General features: G+C 47.1%; 1 protein-coding gene across 1 annotated transcript in view; it reads right to left on the reverse strand.

The window, feature by feature from the left end:
• Window positions 1-457: 457 nt before the first annotated feature.
• LOC142499930 (uncharacterized) overlaps window positions 458-20,600 on the reverse strand; it is a 51,749-nt gene continuing 31,606 nt past the window's right edge. Inside the window, exons 7-9 of the mRNA XM_075609985.1 lie at window positions 20,308-20,359; window positions 10,908-11,020; window positions 458-3,030 (exon numbers count right to left, since the gene is read on the reverse strand). Coding sequence (XP_075466100.1) covers window positions 1,661-3,030; window positions 10,908-11,020; window positions 20,308-20,359 — 1,535 coding nt within the window. The 3' untranslated portion in view covers window positions 458-1,660. The remainder of the gene's footprint in view (window positions 3,031-10,907; window positions 11,021-20,307; window positions 20,360-20,600) is intronic.

Genomic DNA, 20,600 nt, shown 5'->3' on the forward strand with positions numbered 1-20,600 from the left:
GATTTTCTAGCTGACTCAATTAATTTGTTATTCTTATACAATTATGTTATTGAATTAATGTTCTCATATTCATATTTGTTTATGCGCATATGTAATGATGCACAAGCCACCTCATAAAGGGAATAAGAAAAAAAGCTGTATGGTGCTTTAACATAGAAGCAATAGCTGGTACAGTATAAGCAAAGGTACTTGAAGATAGATATATATATATATATATATATTAGACAGACCAATGTTCCAAGTAGTAATGACACCACTAACCCACTATTATTCGAATAGCTGGATGGAATTCCACCATCACTGTTGTAAGAATTCCCACATGCTAGTGTCCAGACATATATGCATCGATGTGCATAATTATTATATGGTGTGTAAAGACACGAGTAATAAACTCACATTTGTATGTTCTTCTGTGTGATTTTACTCCGCAGGTGTGTGCTTCCGTTTTTCTACAGCATCCACATGAGTAACAGGAAAGTTGGAGCACTACTTGAGCCAGTGAGTAACAGGAAAGTTGGAGCACTACTTAAGCCAGTGAGAAAAAATATTGCAGGCGAGTTTGTCCCATAAGAGAAAAAATATTTAATGCATCAATTACATAAACGGAGCCCAAGTGGCCCCCACCAACGCGCTTCGAGCATCACGCTCTTTGTCTAGGGGACGTGAGCTTTAGTATTAGGGTATAAATATGTCTTGTAGGCCTTATACCTGTCAGAGAGCTTTTTGTTTATAAGCGGTCTCCTGTGTGCACCTGAACGCAAATAAACTCATTTGTTATTCTGCACTTTAACCTTCAGATTGTATTTTTTATTCACGCTTTTCCCAGTTCCCTAAAACGATTGAGTAAAAACCATTAAACTTAATTGGTTAATGTGGAGTGATTAAAAAGTTTAAAACAAATTTGAAAATACATCTACTTGCCTGATTTGTGTCGTTCAACACATTAGCCTATAAAATGTAACATTGTTCAAATTAATCCAAGGAGGAACTGATCTTTAAGCATTAATAAAGTCTTTATTGTTTTAAATAAAAATGAAACTTTTTGTTTGTGCCTTGACAATATAGAGGGGGCAGTATCGGCGCTTGAGCTTTCAAGTCAATGACAGTTAATGCCGGATTGAACTCCAATACCCCTTATCGTGAGCCCGACTACAGGTTTTTTCAAAACAAGAAAAGAAAAATCTCATTCATTAGTTTTATTAGTGAAAAAATAAATGTAAGTATAATTTGATAGCATTGAAATTAGCAAGAAAATCAGTTTTTACAGTAGTTAAAATGTAAAGAGAATGTGTTTTGTCTCTGTTTTGTTGTTAACATTAGTACACTTAACAGATTAGTTTCCATATGATCTATTTCAATATGGTTTAATACATAGCAACATATTAACAAGAGTTAAAACAAGATGGAAATAGCCAAAGTATCAGACTTCATGCTGTATGTGAATACAACAATATCTTAATGCAAGATTTTTTCCTACAGTATGTGATCATTGCAAAATGAAAGGTTCAAATGTATTTGAACTGCCTTAAGTAAGCTACTGCCTTACATCAACTTCTTGTTTCTTTCATTTAACTGTGAGATGGGTTGTAGGTTGTAGTAACTTATTGACCACATGAGTCTGTCAAAGATTTAGTTGAAGACCTCCCAATTCTACTTAGCTTCACTCAGAGCATACATTTGGCCTGATTCTTGTATGAATTTTCTGGTGTGTAACAAGCTGGTCCTTTCGACTAAAACTCTTCCCACATTCAGAGCATGCATACGGCCTCTCTCCTGTGTGTGTTCTCTCGTGCACTCGAAGATTTGATTTATAAATAAACCGTTTTCCACATGCAGTGCAGGCATACGGCCTCTCTCCTGTATGAGCTGCCTGGTGTTTAATAAGAGTTGAGCTCTTAAAAAAGCCTTTCCCACATTCATTACATGCATACGGCCACTCTCCTGTATGAGCTGCCTGGTGTTTAATAAGACTTGAGCTCTCAATAAAGCCTTTCCCACATTCATTACAGGTATACGGCTTCTCTCCTGTGTGGGTTCGCCTGTGTATAACAAGATTGGAGCGGCTAGTGAAGGTTCTCTTACATTCAGTGCATGTATATGGCTTCTCTCCTGTGTGCATTCTTTTGTGTATAGTAAGAGAGCCTTTGGTATTAAAGCCTTTCTTACATTCAGTACAAACAAAAGGTTTTTCTCCAGTATGGGTCCTTTCGTGTATAACAAGCAAGGATTTGGTAGTAAAGTCTTTACCACAATTGGTGCATCTGTATAAGTTCTCTCCTGTATGGATTCTCATGTGTACAGTAAGGGTGTCTCTGCTAGTGAATCGTTTCCCACATTCATTACATAAGTGTGACTTCTCTCCAATATGGGTCCTATGGTGCTTAAGACGACTTGAGCTAGAGGAAAAACTTTTGCCGCATTCATTACATGCATATCTATATGTATCCAGCCCCCCACCATCGTGGGTAGACAAGTGTGTAACAAGCGCTGCACTGCTAGTAAAGCTTTTTTCACATTCAGAACATGGAAATGGCGTCTCGCCTCTGTGTTTTCTCTGATGTACAACAAGGTGGGTACTACGACTATAGCTTTTCCCACATTCAGAACATACATAAGGTCTCTCCCCTGTGTGCGTTCTCTGGTGTATAACAAGATATGATCTGTAACTAAAACTTTTGCCACATTCTGTACATGCAAACTGTTTCTGTCCCTTGTGGAGTGTGGGTTGAATTGTAGATTTGGATTCGTCCCAATTGGTTTTGCTACTTTCAATGCATTGGTAGGTATTTTCTTGCACGGATGTGTCACAATTTCTATTATCACATATATACTTGGTCACTATACTTTCGTCTGAACTATGCATATTAGCAGCTGCAATATTTTGCCCTGCACATGAAGTAGATTCCTCTGGTGAGTTTCCAGTAGAGTCTCTCTGTTTCCTTGTGTTCATGCAGTTTTCCTGTGCATGTTGGAGAATGTTCTCTTCCTGTGATTCTTTTTGCTTGTTTCCAGTTACATAAACACAATCTGCTATAAAGAAATACACGGTCAGAGGGGAAGAAGAAGAAGAAAAAAAAGTAAAAAATCAGGATACATTATTTTTAAACCATTGCCTTTCCATCAAATGAACTGTACTTCTATGTAAGCAAAGTTAAACATTTGCGCTCACATTTTTTCAGAAGTCAGTAAGCTCTCACTATTTTATCTGTGATGGAATTTATTTAGTGATACAGGGTGGATGATGTGCATTAAGATTCGTTACTAATCATTCTGAACTAGTGCCCACTTTTTCCTTTTCGCTGACTGAGATTGACCTTACAACTCTCCACAAAATCCACAAGGAGCAGGATCACCCAAAAAAAAGAGAATATATATATATATATATATATATATATAGTGTACACTGTTTCAGAAAAATGTGTATTTCTGGGCGATAAGGCGATTCCTGTGTATTAGGGCAAACACTTCCCTCCATGTTTCTTGGATTTTGGGACATGACAAAAAAATATATGCAGTATATTCCGCATTTCACCACAACCACGCCAACACAATGGGGAAACACCAGGGAGAAAAGAGTAACCTGGTAGGAGTCATACCATCTGAATATTAACTTGTAAATATTCTCCTTAATCACAACGCACGATGAATTTTTGGAGGCGGCTTCCCAGATATCAAGATCTAAACTGATGTTCAACTCCTTTTCCCAGGATACCATATAATTATCAGGGGGTTTGGCTGCTTTTGATAGGGGTCAAACTATGGTATATTCTGGAGATAATGCCCTTTTTGTAAGGGGCTGGGGTAGACACCAATCCTCATATAAAAGGTTAAAACATGGGATCGTTCTGGTTTGTAGATAGATTGAATATAGTGTCTAACCAGGAGAAATCTGAAAAATTCATAAGAGAGAATATCATGATTTGTTTGGAGCGAGGCGAATAAAGGGACTTTCCTTTGAATAAGAATATCATTAACTCTTAAGAGTCCTTTTTGGACCCAAGGGTTGGTTTGCGGGTTACCAGTGTAAAAAGGAAGAGAGGGGTCTGAAAACAGAGGTTGCATAAGGGATGGGATACCGGTTAGTTGGAACCCAGATTTAAAGGGAATCCCAGATATTACAGTCAAATGATATCACCGGGTTCTTATAAATCTCAGCTGGTCTACATTTTTCTATTAAGCCAGAGGAGATTCTTATGCCAACTAATTAGTTGCCCTAATTGTGCAGCTCTGTAATAGTTTTGTAGATTTGGGAGGGCTAAGCCTCCTTCTGACTTAAATTTAGAGAATAATATCTTTGCGGACTCTAGGGGGGCTATTTTGCCAAACAAATGTCATTATTTTCTTTTATTTAGGTCTTTTCTGGCAGATGTTAACTGGGAGAGTTTGGAAAAGATAGGAGTCTAGGTAGAATATTCATTTTAATACTGGCTATCCTCCAAACCAGGATATGATATACGGATTCCAAGTGGCCAAATCCTTTGCTATTTGGTCGAAGAAGGGTTTAAAATTTGTGTTATATAAAGTCGAGTAATCTTTTGTTATTTGGACCCCATAATATTTAATGTGGTTCAGAATTCCATTTAAAGTCGAAATTGAGTTGGAGTAATTTTACCATATCTTTAGGCAGATTTAAACTAAGGGCCATAGATTTGGAATGATTAATTTTATAACCCGAAAGAGAACCGAATTCTAATAAAACTTGGAAAAGTAGTAAGAGGTTTTGAGAGCGTCAATAGTATGTCATCCGCAAAAAGAGCCATCTTGAATTCCTCCTTTCCAACAGAAATACCCGCAATATTGGGATTCATTCTTATCTTGCAGGCCAATGGTTCTATGGCCAAGGCAAACAGCAAAGGGGATAGCGGACACCTAGTTCCATTTAATATTGGGAAAGGATTAGACAAAGAGTTGTTTGGTTTCACTATGGCCATTGGGGTGGAGTATAGTGTGTTTATGCTATTTAAAATTTTTGGTGTGAATCCCATCTGAAAGAGTGGCAGTCATAAACTGCCAATCTAATCTGTCAAACGCTTTTTCTGTCTCCAATGAGTGTAATAGAGATGAGCATGTTTGTTTTGCCACATGTATTAAATTCACCGTCCTTGTATTATCAAGGGCTTGTCTGCCCAGAACAAACCCCACCTGATCCGGATGGCCCAATCTAGGGAGAAGAATACTGTTTAACAATTGTCCAAAATGTTTGCATATAGTTTTAGGTCTGTATTTAACAGAGAAATAGGTCTGTAACTAGCGCACATTAGAGGGTCTTTTCCTTCTTTTGGGATTAACACTATGGTTGCTCGTAGCATATCTCTAGGAGGGGGAAAGGCCAAGGAGCATCTCATTAAATATCTTGGTTAGGAATGTGAGACGGGTTGTGCAAAACTTCTTGTAGTAAAGAATAGAAAATCCATCCGGACCAGGGGACTTCCCAATTTTCAGGGATTTAATTGCCTTTTTGCCCTTTTATTTATAGCCGAGTCTCCCCTGGGCCAGATCAATTGTAATGGGACGTATAGTATTCTTTAAATGCGTCACTTATAATTTTGGGGTTATGGGATACCAAGCCATTTTTGGTGTAAATGTTATGAATTTTAGCTTTAACTTGTTTTTTCTTTAACTTGCGTGCCAGCTTTCTGTCTGCCTTGTTGCTTTTTTTTGTAATATTTCTGTTGAGTCCATCTTATAGCTCTTTCTGCGTTTGTTACCAACAAAAGATTTAGTTGGCCTCTTACTGATATCATTTGCCTGTAGTTTTTCCAGGAGGGGTTTGTTTTGTGGATAGATTCTAGTTCTGATCATTTTTGTGTTAGTATTTCAATTTGCTTTGTTCCCTACCCCCACCCCACGAGAAGCCAGGGCAATCAGCTTACCTCTTATCACTGACTTATGAGCCTCCCAAAAGGTAAGAGGAAACCTCTGGGGTGTTATTTATTTCAAAATATTGGGCCAATTCCTCTTCCATTAATTGGAGATTATGTGGGTTCATCAGTAAAGACCACAACCTTGTTTTATTCTTGTTTTTGAGGCCTACCAATTTAGTTATAAGTGTAGAGTGATCTGACCAAGCAGAGAGGGCCATCATTGCTGAAGAAATATTAGAGATATAGTCTATTCGTGAATAACTTAGGTGGAAAAAAAAAAAAAAAATACGTCTTTTACCTTATTGTTCATTAATCCCCAGGAATCTACCAACATCAGTTCCTTGGTCATGGATACAAGTCCTCGAGTAGAGGAAACTATCTTTTGTGGCGGTGGAAGACTGGGGAACTTATCTAGGTTTGGATCCATTATTGCATTTAAATCTACGGACAGAATTAGAAGACTAAATTTGTTAGCTCCTGGAAAAGATTCTTGCTTTTCATTAGGGGCATAAGTATTGACTATTGTTAGGTGGGTAGAATCCAGTGAGCCTGTGATAACATGCTCTTCTTTTTTGGATGATCCTGCTCCTTCTGGATTTTGGAGACTTGTTTGAAGTAGACGACTTTGGGAAACAAGTCCTCACCAGAGGTTTTTGAGCGTCATTAACATAAACTTTTACTAGTTCACCGATATATCACTTTGATCCATTAATACTTCTATATTGTGTGAAAGCGCCGTCTAATATCACTGTGTGGGTGAGATTGACCTTACACATCATTTGTACTGTTAGATTCAACACTGTGAACCAGCTGTGTGAGTCACAGGGTCCTCACCCTTCTCATAGCACCACAAGTTAACTCAAGGTTAACACGAAGAAACCCATATATCTGCACTCAAAGAAATTAAACAAATGTCAATTGTCCCACTAGGTGGAGTATAATTACTCCTGCCTAACGACACACTAGAGTGAGTGAAAGCTCACAAAACCAAAATAAAGAAATGTTATTAATGTTACCTTGACAACTTAAAATGAATACATAACAATTAAATAAAATCCCCACAGGGGGTGCTTCATGAAAAACCCTGACTGGGAAATACCAAATATGAAGTCACCCGTTAGGTAGTACTCTATTAATACACCAGATAATATAGTATAACTAGCTGAGAGCCCCGGCGTTGCCCGGGATGTTTGTGGTGTGGGTGTGGCATTTGGGTGGGGAGTGGTCCACACGGCCCATGTGCGGTGGTAGTGCTGCTGTGGCTGTACTGATGGTGATTGTATCGGTGTGCTGATTTGGGAGGGTTTGGTGCTGATGTGGGGGTGCGGATGTGGGTGTGCCGATGGGGGAGGTGCAAAGGTGGCGATGTGTGGGTGCTGATGGTGTTGATGGGGGCTGGGAATGGCGGGGAGCCGAGAATGCCAGTGTGCTGGGGGGGCATGGGATACCGGTGTGCTGATGTGGTGGTGCTGGGGATAGTGTGTGTGTGTATACATGTTTGTGTGTATACATTGTATGTGTGTGTGTGTGTATACATGTGTGTGTGTGTGCATGTGTACGTGTGTGTGTATACATGTGTGTGTGTATACATGTGTGTGTATGTATACATGTGTGTATGTATACATTGTGTGTATGTATATATTGTGTGCATACAACATGTTTGTGTGTGTATACACATGTGTGTGTGTATACACATGTGTGTGTATACACGTGTGTGTGTATACACGTGTGTGTATACATGTGTGTGTATACACATGTGTGTGTGTATACACACACGTGTGTGTATACACACGTGTGTGTGTGTGTGTATACACACGTGTGTGTGTATACGTGTGTGTGTGTATACATTATGTGTATGTATACCTGTGTGTGTATACGTGTGTGTGTACGTGTGTGAGTGTATGTCTCCATGTGTGTGTGTACGTGTACATGTGTGTGAGTATACGTGTACATGTGTGTGTGTGTGTGTACGTGTCTACGTGTACATGTGTGTGTGTCTACGTGTACATGTGTGTGTCTACGTGCGTGTGTGTGTACGTGTGTGTGTGTCTACGTGTGTGTCTACGTGTGTGTGTGTGTGTGTGTGTGTCTACTTGTGTGTGGTGCAAAGGGGGGGAGGTGGAGGGGAGGTGAAGGGGGTGGGGGGTGGAGGGGAGGTGAAGGGGGGGTGGAGGGGGGGTGGAGGGGAGGTGAAGGGGGTGGGGGGTGGAGGGGAGGGGGGGTGGAGGAGAGCTGAAGGGGGGGTGAAGGGGGGTGAAGAGGAGGTGAAGGGGGGGTGGAGGGGAGGTGGAGGGGAGGTGAAGGGTGAGGGGAGGTGAAGGCCGCTCCCTCACCCGTCCGGCCGCTCACTCACCCGTCCGGCCGCTCCCTCAGCCGTCCGGCAGCTCCCACGTGGATCTGAGGCGGGAGGCAGCTTGTTGTGGCCGCTCCCCCGCTGTGTCCCGGGCGCTCGCTCCCCCGCTGACTGTAGCGGCGCCGGGGGGGAGGGGAGGTGAAGGGGGGTGGGGGTTGGGTGAAGGGGGGTGAGGGGAGGTGAAGGGCGCTCACTCACCCGTCCGGCAGCTCCCACGTGGATCTGAGGCGGGAGGCAGCTTGTTGTGGCCGCTCCCCCACTGTGTCCCGGGCGCTCGCTCCCCCGCTGACTGTAGCGGCGCCGGGGGGGGGGGGGGCTGAAAGCGCGGGAAACAGGGAGACACGGGGAGAGGAGGAGGTGCACGCGGGTGTGGAGGCTGATGTTCGGGGAGGAAGAGGCGGAGACCCCCCCCGGGTTATACATGCTGCTAATGTACACCCCCCCCTATTGTGTGTGTGTGTGTGTGTCCCTGTGTGTGTGTGTGTCCCTGTGTGTGTGTGTGTCCGTGTGTGTGTGTGTGTGTGTGTGTGTCCCTGTGTGTGTGTGTGTGTGTCCCTGTGTGTGTCCCTGTGTGTGTGTGTGTCCCTGTGTGTGTGTGTGTGTGTGTCCCTGTGTGTGTGTGTGTGTCCCTGTGTGTGTGTGTGTGTGTCCCTGTGTGTGTGTGTGTGTGTCCCTGTGTGTGTGTGTCCCTGTGTGTCCCTGTGTGTGTGTGTCCCTGTGTGTGTGTGTGTGTCCCTGTGTGTGTGTGTGTGTCCCTGTGTGTGTGTGTGTCCCTGTGTGTGTGTGTGTGTGTCCCTGTGTGTGTGTCCCTGTGTGTGTGTGTCCCTGTGTGTGTGTGTGTGTGTCCCTGTGTGTGTGTGTGTCCCTGTGTGTGTGTGTGTGTGTCCCTGTGTGTGTGTGTGTGTGTCCCTGTGTGTGTGTGTGTGTGTGTCCCTGTGTGTGTGTGTGTGTCCCTGTGTGTGTGTGTGTCCCTGTGTGTGTGTCCCTGTGTGTCCTTTGGCCCGTCACTCCGCCTCAGGCCAATGAGAGGTGTGCGGGGGCGGGCCAAGGGACCAATCAGATTTCCCCTAGGGACACCGGACATCCAGGCAGGCAGGCAGGCAGGCAGGCATGCATGCAGGCAGGCAGGCAGGCATACAGTGCTTTCACTAATATAGTATAAGATGTCACTGGTTGGTACTATCAACAGCCTCACTGGGCATTACATGTGTTCATATATCATGTGTACACAGCTGATGATTGGATATGACAATTATAATACATAATATATCTAGTGTGTTTACTCACCTTAAACTTATACAGGTCATATGCACATCGAGCTCTTATCACACACTGCGCTCTGCGTCTTCCTGACTGGGATTGATGTGAGTCACATATGTTTAGCCATTGATTATTCTATCTGTATCCTGTTTGATAGTACCAACCAGTGACATTATACAATATTATCTGGTGTATTCATAGAGTACTAGCTAACAGGTGACTTCATATTTGGTATTTCCCAGTCTGGGTTTTTCATGAACCACCCCCTAGGGGATTTTATTTAATTGTTATGTATTCATTTTAAGTCGTCGAGGTTAAATTAATAAAATTTCTTTATTTTGGTTTTGTGAGCTTTTACTCACTCTAGTGTGTCGTTAGGCAGGAGTAATTATACTCCACCTACTTAGTGGGACAATTGACATCCCAGGCAACTACAGTTGTTTAATTTCTTTGAGTGCCGATATATGGGTTTCTTCGTGTTAACCTTGAGTTACCTTGTGGTTCTATGTATGTTCATTACCCATTGCACCCTAGTCCATACTTTTTCATTGTAATAGGTTGAGCGTTCAGTTATTTCTTTTGTTGGTTCCTCACCCTTCTCAACCAGTAATCGAAGAAAAATATGGAGATGCGGTGCACCACCAAAAATGAAGATCAGAGGGTGACTTTGTTAAAAATATATATATGGTCATTTGCAAAAAAAAGAGGGAGGTGCAGAAAAGAACCACCTATGCTTTTTGCGCCAAGGCGTTTTATCAAGGAGTATCAACTAGTATTATACAGAACATTGACCTAACCATATCCATTCGTCCTTCATCACCTGGTGTTTGTCACAGCAACAGCAATTGAAGCACAAATTGACATTGTTCCAGAAAAGGCAGTAAATCTGCAATGAATCTCAATGTGCTGCAGCCTTCCAGTGTCATAAGTTACAAAACGTGTAACTGTAAAATCCATTGTGTATAGTTCCTATCGTGTATATATACATATACCACAGTACATTTTGTTCTACATATGATGTACTTCAGTCTAATTGTATATTTTAAACTAATCCGCCTCTGTGTACACTACGTTCCTCTTTTGGCCAGGGGGAATGCAACTACTCATCTATTAGCACATCTGACACTCATCTCTACACTGCTAACAGCGGTCTAATCAATGGTAGCGACCTGCTACAGCTGGCACTGTTCCAGCTATTAGACACAAGTTGTCATCACTATATGTGAAACACTTAGTCATCAGACAGAGTGTCCATTGATCTTTTTATTCCACTCCATGAACCAATATTTTTACATTTAATTCAATAAAGATATATTTTTAAATCAACCACACTATCCTACTACAGATAATAGAGTGCTACTTTAAACTGCGTTCTTTCTCTTCTGGTTCATTAATTGTATATTTCCTCAGAGATTGTATTCATTACTTACTGGAGCTGGGATGTACAGTAATGTTCCTTCCCCGAGTGTCCGGAAGATTCCTTACGTATGACTCTCCGTTCTCCTCCTTTGGTCCAAATTCAGGCTCCATGTTCAGGCTGGCACTGTTGATATGAATGGAGCATTATTTCTGTTTGATGGAAAGGATCAACATTTCATACAGAAAGTATCTCCAAGCACATAATATATACTGACACGTTATCACGTTATTACTAACAAAATCAATGTTTCATCTTAGAAACTTGAAATTGGTGTATAAAAATATACTCAAGTATTTACATGTCTGCAATGAATGCTCACAAAGAGTTTACTATGTAAATTACAAGGAGTGGACCTTAAAGCTGCAGACCAAGCAATATCCTACATGTGTTTTTTATATCTGTTCTGTACAATGAGAAAATACATTTTTTTTAAAAGCTACAACTCTGAATGACATTTTAATGTATTATAATGTAACAAGCATTGTTTCTATAGCAACCATTTACAAAGTCACACCCCCTTCCTCTTCTGAAACAGGCACACCCTTTTTGAGCCCTGCCGTATATAGCAGTGCACCAATTGTATCTAGTGACTGCCTGGTCACATGATCTTCCCCCCCAGAACTTTGCATCTTTGGTCCTCTTCTGTTGCACTGACTGCCTATCTTAAATATAGCGCGCATTAAACTTGTACTGATTTTTTTTTAATATTAACTAAACGATTTTCTCTAGGAAGTTTAATACAAATTTGCAAAATCCTGTTCAACGTCAACGAGTTTCCTATACCTGGACATCAGATTAAAATATATATAATAATTAATCTCTCAATCTCTCACAATCTCTCTCTTAATCTTTCAATCGCTCTCTTAATCTTTCAATCGCTCTCTTAATCTTTCAATCGCTCTCAATCTTTCAATCGCTCTCTTAATCTTTCAATCGCTCTCTTAATCTTTCAATCGCTCTCTTAATCTTTCAATCGCTCTCTTAATCTTTCAAACGCTCTCTTAATCTTTCAAACGCTCTCTTTCAAACTCTCTCAAAGTCCTGTAATTATTCTCCTTTAAAGGGTCCTTTTAGGACAGACATAAGGTTATATTATTAAAGTCCTCAAACACCTGTGTCAATAAGGTATTGTGAACATAATCTCATTAGAGCAGACTTGATAGGGTCGTACATCCATTCTGTTTGTCACTGAATGTGTTTAATTCGGTTATCTCCACTCTACAGATATACGAATCAAAATCAAAAAGTTTAAACTCCTATTTCTGAGATTGTAGCCTTGTTGGGGTAAGCATACAGTATTATAATCAAATTGTAGATGTTTAGAGGAATAGTATAAGCAAATACAGTATGATGTATAAAGTTCATGAACGTTAATCATATATGGTTAGTATCTTGCTCCCCGATTATGTCCACCTCCTTTTATTCTGTTTAAATCACCTAATATCTAGCTTCTGCGGTTAACATGGTAACCTTTAGACGGTCCTGGGCTATGGGGAAAGATCCATTTTAACCTCCCGGACACTTAATATTTCAAACCCACATCTACAGAATGGAGCACTTTATAAAAGACCCCCCACTTCTCTCCCCTCATACATACACAAAGACCCCCACTCCCCCCATACATACACAAAGACCCCCCACTCCCCCCCATATATACACAAGGACCCCCACTCCCCTCCCCATACATACACAAAGACCCCCAATCCCCCCATACACAAAGACCCCCACTCCCCCCATACCCCCACTCCCCCCCCATACATACAAAGACCCCCCCGCATACATACACAAAGACCCCCACTCCCCGCCCATACATACACAAAGACCCCCCCATACATACACAAAGACCCTCCCCATACATACACAAAGACCCTCCCCATACATACACAAAGACCCTCCCCATACATACACAAAGACCCTCCCCATACATACACAAAGACCCTCCCCATACATACACAAAGACCCTCCCCATACATAAAGACCCCCCCCATACATACACAAAGACCCCCCACTCCTCCCACCATACATACACAAAGACCCCACTCCTCCCCCCATACATACACAAAGACCCCACTCTCCCCCCCATACATACACAAAGACCCCCCAATCTCCCCCCATACATACACAAAGACCCCCCACTCTCCCCCCATACATACACAAAGACCCCCCACTCTACCCCCATACATACACAAAGACCCCCCACTCTACCCCCATACATACACAAAGACCCCCCACTCTCCCCCCCATACATACACAAAGACCCCCCACTCTCCCCCCCCCATACATACACAAAGACCCCCCACTCTCCCCCCCCCATACATACACAAAGACCCCCCACTCTCCCCCCCCATACATACACAAAGACCCCCCACTCTCCCCCCCCATACATACACAAAGACCCCCCACTCTCCCCCCCCATACATACACAAAGACCCCCCACTCTCCCCCCCATACATACACAAAGACCCCCCACTCTCCCCCCCATACATACACAAAGACCCCCCACTCTCCCCCCCATACATACACAAAGACCCCCACTCTCCCCCCCATACATACACAAAGACCCCCCACTCTCCCCCCCATACATACACAAAGACCCCCACTCCTCCTCCCCCATACATACACAAAGACCCCCACTCCTCCTCCCCCATACATACACAAAGACCCCCACTCCTCCTCCCCCATACATACACAAAGACCCCCACTCCTCCTCCCCCATACATACACAAAGACCCCCACTCCTCCTCCCCCATACATACACAAAGACCCCCACTCCTCCTCCCCCATACATACACAAAGACCCCCACTCCTCCTCCCCCATACATACACAAAGACCCCCACTCCTCCTCCCCCATACATACACAAAGACCCCCACTCCTCCTCCCCCATACATACACAAAGACCCCCACTCCTCCTCCCCCATACATACACAAAGACCCCCACTCCTCCTCCCCCATACATACACAAAGACCCCCACTCCTCCTCCCCCATACATACACAAAGACCCCCACTCCTCCTCCCCCATACATACACAAAGACCCCCACTCCTCCTCCCCCATACATACACAAAGACCCCCACTCCTCCTCCCCCATACATACACAAAGACCCCCACTCCTCCTCCCCCATACATACACAAAGACCCCCACTCCTCCCCCCCATACATACACAAAGACCCCCACTCCCCCCCCCCATACATACACAAAGACCCCCACTCCTCCCCCCCCATACATACACAAAGACCCCCACTCCTCCCCCCTCATACATACACAAAGACCCCCACTCCTCCCCCCCCATACATACACAAAGACCCCCACTCCTCCCCCCCCATACATACACAAAGACCCCCACTCCTCCCCCCCCATACATACACAAAGACCCCCACTCCTCCCCCCCCATACATACACAAAGACCCCCACTCCTCCCCCCCCATACATACACAAAGACCCCCACTCCTTCCCCCCCATACATACACAAAGACCCCCACTCCTCCTCCCCCATACATACACAAAGACCCCCACTCCTCCTCCCCCATACATACACAAAGACCCCCACTCCTCCTCCCCCATACATACACAAAGACCCCCACTCCTCCTCCCCATACATACACAAAGACCCCCACTCCTCCTCCCCCATACATACACAAAGACCCCCACTCCTCCTCCCCCATACATACACAAAGACCCCCACTCCTCCTCCCCCATACATACACAAAGACCCCCACTCCTCCTCCCCCATACATACACAAAGACCCCCACTCCTCCTCCCCCATACATACACAAAGACCCCCACTCCTCCTCCCCCATTCATACACAAAGACCCCCACTCCTCCCCCCCATACATACACAAAGACCCCCACTCCCCCCCCCATACACAAAGACCCCCACTCCTCCTCCCCCATACATACACAAAGACCCCCACTCCTCCTCCCCCATACATACACAAAGACCCCCACTCCTCCTCCCCATTCATACACAAAGACCCCCACTCCTCCCCCCCATACATACACAAAGACCCGCACTCCCCCCCCCATACATACACAAAGACCCCCACTCCTCCTCCCCCATTCATACACAAAGACCCCCACTCCTCCCCCCATACATACACAAAGACCCCCACTCCCCCCCCATACACAAAGACCCCCACTCCCCCCCCATACACAAAGACCCCCACTCCTCCTCCCCCATACATACACAAAGACCCCCACTCCTCCTCCCCCATTCATACACAAAGACCCCCACTCCTCCCCCCCATACATACACAAAGACCCCCACTCCCCCCCCCCATACACAAAGACCCCCACTCCTCCTCCCCCATACATACACAAAGACCCCCACTCCTCCTCCCCCATACATACACAAAGACCCCCACTCCTCCTCCCCCATACATACACAAAGACCCCCACTCCTCCTCCCCCATACATACACAAAGACCCCCACTCCTCCTCCCCCATACATACACAAAGACCCCCACTCCTCCTCCCCCATACATACACAAAGACCCCCAGTCCCCCCCATACACAGACCCCCACTCCCCCCCCCATACACACACAAAGACCCCCACTCCCCCCCCATACACAAAGACCCCCACTCCCCCCCCATACACAAAGACCCCCACTCCCCCCCCATACACAAAGACCCCCACTCCCCCCCCATACACAAAGACCCCCACTCCTCCCCCCATACATACACAAAGACCCCCACTCCCCCCCATACACAAAGACCCCACTCCCCCCCCCATACACAGACCCCACTCCCCCCCCCATACACAGACCCCCACTCCCCCCCCATACACAAAGACCCCCACTCCCCCCCCATACACAAAGACCCCCCACTCCCCCCCATACACAAAGACCCCCACTCCCCCCCCATACACAAAGACCCCCACTCCCCCCCCATACACAAAGACCCCCCACTCCCCCCCATACACAAAGACCCCCACTCCCCCCCCATAGATACACAAAGACCCCCACTCCCCCCCATACATACACAAAGACCCCCACTCCCCCCATACATACACAAAGACCCCCACTCCCCCCCATACATACACAAAGATCCCCACTCCCCCCCCCCATACATACACAAAGACCCCCACTCCTCCTCCCCCATTCATACACAAAGACCCCCACTCCTCCCCCCCATACATACACAAAGACCCCCACTCCCCCCCCCATACACAAAGACCCCCACTCCTCCTCCCCATACATACACAAAGACCCCCACTCCTCCTCCCCCATACATACACAAAGACCCCCACTCCTCCTCCCCCATACATACACAAAGACCCCCACTCCTCCTCCCCCATACATACACAAAGACCCCCACTCCTCCTCCCCCATACATACACAAAGACCCCCACTCCTCCTCCCCCATACATACACAAAGACCCCCAGTCCCCCCCATACACAGACCCCCACTCCCCCCCCCATACACACACAAAGACCCCCACTCCCCCCCCATACACAAAGACCCCCACTCCCCCCCCATACACAAAGACCCCCACTCCCCCCCCATACACAAAGACCCCCACTCCCCCCCCATACACAAAGACCCCCACTCCTCCCCCCATACATACACAAAGACCCCCACTCCCCCCCATACACAAAGACCCCACTCCCCCCCCCATACACAGACCCCCACTCCCCCCCCATACACAAAGACCCCCACTCCCCCCCATACACAAAGACCCCCCACTCCCCCCCATACACAAAGACCCCCACTCCCCCCCCATACACAAAGACCCCCACTCCCCCCCCATACACAAAGACCCCCCACTCCCCTCCATACACAAAGACCCCCACTCCCCCCCCATAGATACACAAAGACCCCCACTCCCCCCCATACATACACAAAGACCCCCACTCCCCCCATACATACACAAAGACCCCCACTCCCCCCCATACATACACAAAGATCCCCACTCCCCCCCCCCCATACATACACAAAGACCCCCACTCCCCCCCCCATACATACACAAAGGGCAGTGGATATTCAGAGTTGAGTGCAAATAGCCGCACGGCTATAGAACTCAGTAGAACTTAACTGAGTGCGAATAGCCGAGCTGTTATGAACAGGTTTCTATGCCTTTATTCACCAGGAAAAAATCAGAAAGTCTTATAGCTCAGTGGTTATGCAGCAGGCCAGTAGCATAGTGGACCAGGGTTCGATTCCTGGCAGGGATGTTTATTTTTTCCATTTTATTTTCTACTGAGTGAGAATAGCCGAGCTGTTATCAACAGGTTTCTATGGAACTTAACTGAGCCCGCCCCCAACGAGCAGCCATTCCATGGAGGATACGGACACAGTAAGTATTATTATTCTTTGTGCCTTCCCCCGTCCCCGTTATGGAGGTGTTAGCGGGTGTGTTCTCCTGTCCCCGGCGCTCCCCCCGTGGCGGAAGATGGGAGCGGGGATGCCCCTCAGGTCCCCGGTTGCCCCTGTTTAAGGCTGCGGGGCAGGAGACGTGTGCGGGGATGCCCCTCAGGTCCCGCTTGCCCCTGTGTAAGGCCGCGCGGGGCAGAAGATGTGTGCGGGGATGCCCCTCAAGCAGGGGGGGGAGGGGAGCCTGGTCGCGGTGCAGGTCGCGGCCTTAATCCCCCCTTCCCTGTGTGTTGTTGTATATATGGGAGTGTGTGTATATATGGTAGTGTGTATATTGTGTATATATGGTTGTGTGTATATTGTGTATATATGGGTGTGTGTATATGGTGTATATATGGGTGTGTGTATACAGTACTGTATATGTTGCAGTATTACTCAGTGCCAGTCAGCTAACACATACAGTACTGTCAGCATCAGTCAGCCACGCCCGGTCGGTCAGCCACGCCCCGGTCGGACAGCCACGCCCTGGTCGGTCGGTCATCCACGCCCGGTCGGTCATCCACGCCCTGGTCGGTCAGCCACGCCCGGTCAGCCACGCCCCGGTCGGTCAGCGCCCCCACAGGCCCCTCTGCGGCCCCCTCCCCCCCCCACATGCCCCTCTGACGCCTCTCTCGCCCTCTCTCTCTCTCCCGCCCTCTCTCTCTCTCTCTCTCTCTCTCTCGCATTAACGTACGCAATGGGACCGGAACATGCATGAAAAGTGAAAATTTACTTTAAGTGAAGCACTACCTTTTTCCCACTTATTGATGCATGTACTGTGCCAATGCTACCTCGCCAATGCAAGGGGGATATGTGTTTAATACATCTAAAGCAGTCATATGACCCTCCCCCCGCCCCAATAAATCAGCTATTTCAAGTTGGTCAATTAACAGCAAAAAGTTAAGAGGGGTGGGGGGAACTCCTTTTGATATTCAAACATACCAAACTTATCAATGCTTAAGGCCACTGAGTAAATATTTTAAAGAGAACTTGCACATCAAGGGACATACAGCTTTACTCACAGCTATTCCAGCTAATTACATCTCATAGCTCCTTCAGCTCACTAGCAACTGGCAAAATCAATTTCATTGTGTTTATAAAATCTTGCAGCACGCCGTGGCTGCACCTTCAGCGTGAAGGTGCGTATTGGGCCATTCCCCATTGAGAGGCGGTGCTTACATGCACAGCGCACACCGAGCAGTGCGCTGTGGCAGTGACTGGGACCTGCCGCGCCTACCTAAGCGGTTCACCTAATGAGGGCGAAACAGCTCAGTGCCGTTGTGGCCGCGATCACAGATGAGCGTGCACCTAGCCACAAATTGCACGGCCGAGCAAGGGGGCAGCGCTCGTGTGCCAGCACGCCACGCTCCCTCTCAGGCCGCAGCCAAAGGCTTAGTCCATAGAGACTGAAGACATGCGAAAGGCACGCTGAGGCTGAGGGAAAGCGGTGCTTTCCCTGGCCTTATAGCGTGCGCCGTCCGTGGGCGTGTCTGGGGGCGGGCCAGTGACGTCACGGAGCTGGTTCGCTCTCATTGGCCGAACCGTTCACGTGACCGGCCCTGCGCTCCGGCAAGCTAAGAAACAAAAGATTTCTTAAGACACGCTTCCGCAGGCATGCGGAAGCGTGCGCGAGCCCCTGCTAAAGCCGCTCTCATTGCGGCTGCTGGGGCTCAGTGCCGAGCAGCAGCGCGCCTCAGCACGGGTCAGCGCCTAAGCGATGACCATGCCCGAGGCCTAAGGACTCGGGCATGGTGCCTCAGGCCGCGCTCCTGCTCTGCCTCGCCTCCAGAAGCTGGTGCTTTTTTGTGGCCTGACAGGTGAGGCAGTGTGCGCGCTTTGGGGGCGGGGCGAAGGTGTGGCGGGAGGCGGGTCTAGTCCCTCATTCCCATTGGATGTTTGCTGTCACGTGACCGCTCCTCCGCTCCCCTCAGCGCGTATATTTAAACTTGCCTGTCGCCTGCATTTACACACGCCTCCGCACGCATGCGTAAGCGGCTCCTAAGGCTGCGGTCCCAGTAACTACTACAGCGCACGCCTGTGCGATCAAGCCCCGCCCACCCAGTTCCAACCGTCCCAGTCCCTACTGTGTTGCGCACCTTTCCCCAGGCAGGAAGGGGAGTTTAATAAAGGCATAGAAACCTGTTCATAACAGCTCGGCTATTCTCACTCAGTTAAGTTCCATAGAAACCTGTTGATAACAGCTCGGCTATTCGCACTCAGTAGAAAATAAAATGGAAAAAATAAACATCCCTGCCAGGAATGGAACCCTGGTCCACTATGCGAATGGCCTGCTGCATAACCACTGAGCTGACTTTCTGATTTTTTTCTGGTGAATAAAGGCATAGAAACCTGTTCATAACAGCTCGGCTATTCACACTCAGTTAAGTTCTACTGAGTGCGAATAGCCGTGCGGCTATTTGCACTCAACTGTGAATATCCACTGCCTACACAAAGACCCCCACTCCCCCCCCATACATACACAAAGACCCCCACTCCCCCCCCCCATACATACACAAAGACCCCCACTCCCCCCCCATACATACACAAAGACCCCCACTCCTCCCCCCATACATACACAAAGACCCCCACTCCTCCCCCCATACATACACAAAGACCCCCACTCCCCCCATACACAAAGACCCCACTCCCCCCCCCATACACAGACCCCCACTCCCCCCCCATACACAGACCCCCACTCCCCCCCCCCATACACAAAGACCCCCACTCCCCCCCCCCATACACAAAGACCCCCACTCCCCCCCCCCATACACAAAGACCCCCACTCCCCACCCCCATACACAAAGACCCCCACTCCCCACCCATACATACACAAAGACCCCCACTCCCCCCCCATACACAAAGACCCCCACTCCCCACCCATACATACACAAAGACCCCCACTCCCCCCCCCCCATACATACACAAAGACCCCCACTCCCCCCCCCCATACATACACAAAGACCCCCACTCCCCCCCCCCATACATACATACACAAAGACCCCCACTCCCCCCCCCCCATACATACACAAAGACCCCCACTCCCCCCCCAATCATACATACGGTGGAGATCCCAAAGATTAACCACAAGTAGAACTAAGGAGCCTCGTTCTCATTCTCTGCACTGATTGGCATGAGTTTATCACATGATTTTATTTCCTCTCAGCATTCTGGGAGTTGTAGTTCTGCTTTAAATAAATTGCTATACAGCTCTTAGCGCAGCAGAACCACAAGTCCCAGAATTCCCTGTGCTCACAGTGTCACTGGTCAGTTTGATCCTCCCACAGACATAAATACAGAGATTGAGCCGCAGCCCAGCACTGCCCCCTTCTGTGCGCGCAACGCAGCAGCA

Source organism: Ascaphus truei, chromosome 7 (assembly GCF_040206685.1).
Source record: "Ascaphus truei isolate aAscTru1 chromosome 7, aAscTru1.hap1, whole genome shotgun sequence".
Taxonomy (NCBI): Eukaryota; Metazoa; Chordata; class Amphibia; order Anura; family Ascaphidae; genus Ascaphus; species Ascaphus truei.